General features: G+C 40.4%; 1 protein-coding gene across 1 annotated transcript; it reads left to right on the top strand.

Moving 5' to 3' along the window:
* Positions 1–707: 707 nt before the first annotated feature.
* On the top strand, positions 708–3,858 carry LOC131308500 (uncharacterized). The gene is made up of 6 exons (XM_058335445.1): positions 708–1,331; positions 1,419–1,593; positions 1,724–1,763; positions 1,848–1,983; positions 2,146–3,237; positions 3,361–3,858. The coding sequence occupies exons 1-6, from the start codon at positions 708–710 to the stop codon at positions 3,856–3,858; spliced, it is 2,565 nt and encodes an 854-aa protein (XP_058191428.1).
* Positions 3,859–4,502: the final 644 nt, after the last annotated feature.

The following is a 4,502-nucleotide window of genomic DNA, read 5'->3' as shown; positions in this document are numbered from 1 at the left end:
GCAGAAAAGGAGCAGAAAAGTGCATTCTCCAAGTCCGGAATAAGGTTCAACGCAATGGGAGGAAACGATCTTCAAATATATGTTGGGGCCAAACTAATTTACGAGGGAATAGACCCAGGGCTTTTCAACAGGATAGAGTCAGAACATTGTTATGGGCCAGATGATGGACCATTCTTATTCAGAGGACACCCAGTGGTGCCTGCAAGGCCTGGGGTGCCTTCTTGCCAAGACCTTGAAACAGTGGGGTACCAATTTCCCAGTCGAGGGAGATACCCTAATCAAAGGGGTGTTGGTTTCAGAAGAGGTATTGAACCACGAGGTGGAGGACCATATGGACGTGGGTGGCACCAACCTAGGATGGTAATGCCGCCTAATCATGATCATGAGGATTGGAGCACACTTAATCACCCAAAATTCCCAGCAGAGGGTTGGTATACCAAAGTTTCCAGTTCACAGAAGAGAAGACTTCAAAGGAAATTTGCAGCCAGGGCTTATGGTGACCCATGGGACCATGTTTTCGAACCAAGAGAAAGATTGGAGCCATCAAAGGTTTCAAACATGATATGGACCCGAGAGCAGGGAGAAACCAGTGGTCCGAAACAGCCAATTCTCAAGCATGGGGGCAAGAGAGTAATACTGAAGTCTCCCTCCAGTCGACTGCCCAACCAAAGGGTAGGAAAGAGTTAAAGCAGAGCTTGAAGAAGAAGATGGAAGAATCCCAGAAACTCATGGAAGCAGATGATGATGATCTCTTTGACGAAGGATCAAAACAAGAAGATCTGATCAAAGATGCTTCCCCGTCTCCACAGAGATTTGCAACATTTGGTGAAAGCCTGGCCGCAATTCAATTCGGGTCAGTACCTATAAACTATCAGTGTAATATGATCTTAGTTCTGCCAAAGCAGTTCAAGGCAAAACCAAATCAGCCTATGAACTTGGCAGGTGATGTTGAGGATACCACCCAATCGATTGTGGAAATAATGGATAAAGAGAAACATTCTCAGTCACAGCCCATTAACGTTGAGACGGATGAACATGGAAACAGTATCGTAGTTCTTAGAACACCTGATGATGCCTCAATAAGGCATTTGAAACCATTATACATCAAACTTCATATGAATGGCCAACCTATCTCAAAAGTGTTGGTCGACAATGGGGCAGTAGTCAATATTTTACTATCTAGAATGCTGAAAGTCCTGAACAAAACCAATGACGATTTGATCCCAACAGAAGTTACAGTTGGCAACTTCGCCGGAGGATGTTCTCCTGCTAATGGGGTCATATCTTTGCAATTACAAGTTGGGACTAGGAGGATGAATGCAACGATTTTGGTAATCGATTCTTCATCTAATTACAATGCCTTACTAGGCAGAGATTGGATCCATATAAATAGTTGTGTGCCATCTTCTTTGCATCAGGCTTTGATCTTTCTGAAGCAGGAAGAGGCAGCAGGAATGGAGGTCTTTTGGGCAGACCGACATCCATTCAAAGCAGAGACCAACAATATCGAGGCGGATCTCTACAACGAACATTTGTGGCCAACAAGAATAGAAGACTCAGAAGTCAGATCTAATCAAGTTGGGGTAACTGAGAGTCAATTCCTCACATACATTAAGGAAGGATTCTAGGAGCTGAGCAAGGATTTCATCAGGCCTAACATTATATCAAGGCCTGTCAAAATGGACAAACAAGTTTTTAATGTTTAGAAACCTATTAAATACAGGAAGTGAAGAGTTGGCTACTGTTAAAGCCACTTTTAAGAGGTTGTTTTCTTTTCTTGTTGACAGGAAGTTGCAGGCAGATGAGCCTATTTCTTGTAATTGGGCTGAGTGTGTTTTTGATGATAGCCCACTAAACATGAAAGAGTTAGGTTTAGCAGACTTGAAACCAGCACCGGCTAAGCTGGATGATGATAGGGCCCAGGTTAAAGATCCCACGGAAGAAGTAAACTTAGGAACTCCAGCAGATCCTAAGATCACATATGTAAATGCTACTTTGCCTGATGAAATAAAGGAAAAGTTTAAGTATTTGTTGCGTAAATTTAAAGATTGTTTTGCTTGGAGTTATGATGAAATGCCAGGTTTAGATAGATCTTTAGTCGAGCACAAAATACCTATAAAAGAGAATTATGTACCTTTTAAATAGGCACCTAGGAGAATGAAAGATGACTTTCTTCCTCAAGTCAAAAAAGAAATGGAACGTTTATTCGAGGCAAAGTTCATTCGACCGGTCAAATATGCTGAATGGGTCTCAAATGTTGTCCCAGTATTAAAAAAGAAAGGGAAAGTTAGAGTTTGTGTTGATTTCAGAGATCTTAATACAGCATCACCAAAGGATGAATATCCAATGCCTGTTGCTGACTTGCTAGTCGATGCAACGGTAGGGTACCAAATGCTGTCCTTCATGGACGGTAATGCTGGTTACAATCAAGTATATATAGCAGAAGAAGATACACATAAAACAGCATTTAGATGTCCTGGATACATAGGAACGTTCGAATGGGTGGTTATGGCTTTCGGATTAAAAAACGCAGGAGCAACCTATCAAAGAGTAATGAATTTGAGTTTTCATGATTTTCTACATAAATTCTTGGAAGTTTATATAGATGACGTTGTTGTGAAGTCAAATTCAATTGATGAGCATTTGCATCATCTTGAACAGACTCTAGAAAGGATGAGGCGTTACAATTTAAAAATGAATCCCTTAAAATGTGCATTTGGTGTTACAGCAGGAAACTTTTTGGGATTCTTGGTGCATCAAAAAGGGATCGAGATTGATAAAACCAAAGCTGATGCTATCTTGAAAGCACAAGCCCCAACCAATAAAGAAGAGCTCCAACAGTTCTTGGGAAAGATTAATTTCCTTCTAAGATTTATTGCCAATCTATCTGGGAAAACAATGGCTTTCTCCCCATTGTTAAAATTGAAGTCAGAAAAGGATTTCAAATGGGAACAAGAGCATCAAAAAGCTTTTGACATTTTAAAACAATCATTGGTAACGCCTCCTGTTCTGATGCCTCCAATAAATGGAAAGCCACTGAAGCTATACATATCAGCGACACACCATTCGATTGCAAGTCTGTTAGCTCAGGATAATGAACAAGGCCGAGAGCAATCGATTTACTACCTAAGCAGAAGGTTAAATGATTGTGAGGGCAGATATTCATGTGTTGAAAAGATTTGTTTAGCATTATATTTTTCAGCAATCAAATTGAGGCATTACCTCTTGCCAGCTAGGGTAAAGATCATTTCCCAAACAGATATAATAAAGTACATCCTGTCTAGGCCCATTTTGAGGGGAAGATAGGGGAAATGGATATTAGCCTTAATCGAGTATGATTTTGAATACGTGCCTCAAAAGGCAGTGAAAAGACAAGCTTTGGCCGATTTCCTATCTGAGCATCCAAATCTACCTTTGGAAGAGGATACCTTTGAGGTGCATTTTTTGGAGCTTAGACCTTGGCAATTATCTTTTGATGGTTCAAAAACAGACAATGGAGTTGGGGCAAGTGTTGTCTTGACATCTCCGAAAGGAGAAATGTTGCAGTTTTCTTTCCAACTCGATGAGAGTAGAGTTCTGACAAATAATCAAGCAGAATATGAGGCCTTAATCATAGGCTTGGAAATAGCAAAAGATTTGAATATACGATATCTGAAAGTCTCTGGGGATTCTCAATTGATCATTCGACAAGTTACAGGTCATTATAGGTGCAATCACCCCTTATTGAGTTTGCAGCTTGAGAAAGTTCAACGTCTTGCTCGAAACTTTGATGAAATATGTTTTCAGCATATTTTGAGACTTCAAAATAGCGAAGCCAATCAAATGGCTCAAGCAGCTTTAGGAGTTGAAATTCCTTAAGGGGACATGGAGAAAATAATCAGAATCCAAAAAAGGTTTTTACCCTTCTCAATGGAGAGGGAGAAGGATCGACTGGACGTATTGGTAATCGATGTTTCTGATGATTGGATGGTTCCAATAAAGAATTATCTTCTAAATCCTAATGAGAAAGTAGAAACGATTGTCAAATGCAGGTCCATCAATTATGTTCTGCTAGGACAGGATTTGCATAGGAGAACTTCTGATGGTCTACTACTGTTGTGTGTCAGCAGAGACCAATCGATGAGAATCATGGGAGAGGTCCATGAAGGAACCGTTGGTGCCCATCAAGCTGGTGATAAAATGAGATGGTTAATTAAGAGACACGGGTATTATTGGCCAAACATCCGAGCTGATTGCATTCAGTATGCTAAAGGTTGCCAACAATGTCAAAAGCATGGACCTATCCAAAGGATACCTGCTCATCAATTGCAATCGATTATTAAACCTTGACCGTTCAGGGGTTGGGCAATCGATATGATAGGAGAAATCCACCCAGCATCTTCATTACAGCACCAATTTGTTGTAGTAGCAACTGATTATTTCACAAAATGGACAGAGGCAATACCTTTAAAAGGTGTTTCACAGAAACAAGTGATTGATTTTATTGAGGAATATCTTTTGTG

Source organism: Rhododendron vialii, chromosome 11a (genome assembly GCF_030253575.1).
Source record: "Rhododendron vialii isolate Sample 1 chromosome 11a, ASM3025357v1".
Lineage (NCBI taxonomy): Eukaryota > Viridiplantae > Streptophyta > Magnoliopsida > Ericales > Ericaceae > Rhododendron > Rhododendron vialii.
This window is presented reverse-complemented; position numbering and strand designations above follow the sequence as displayed.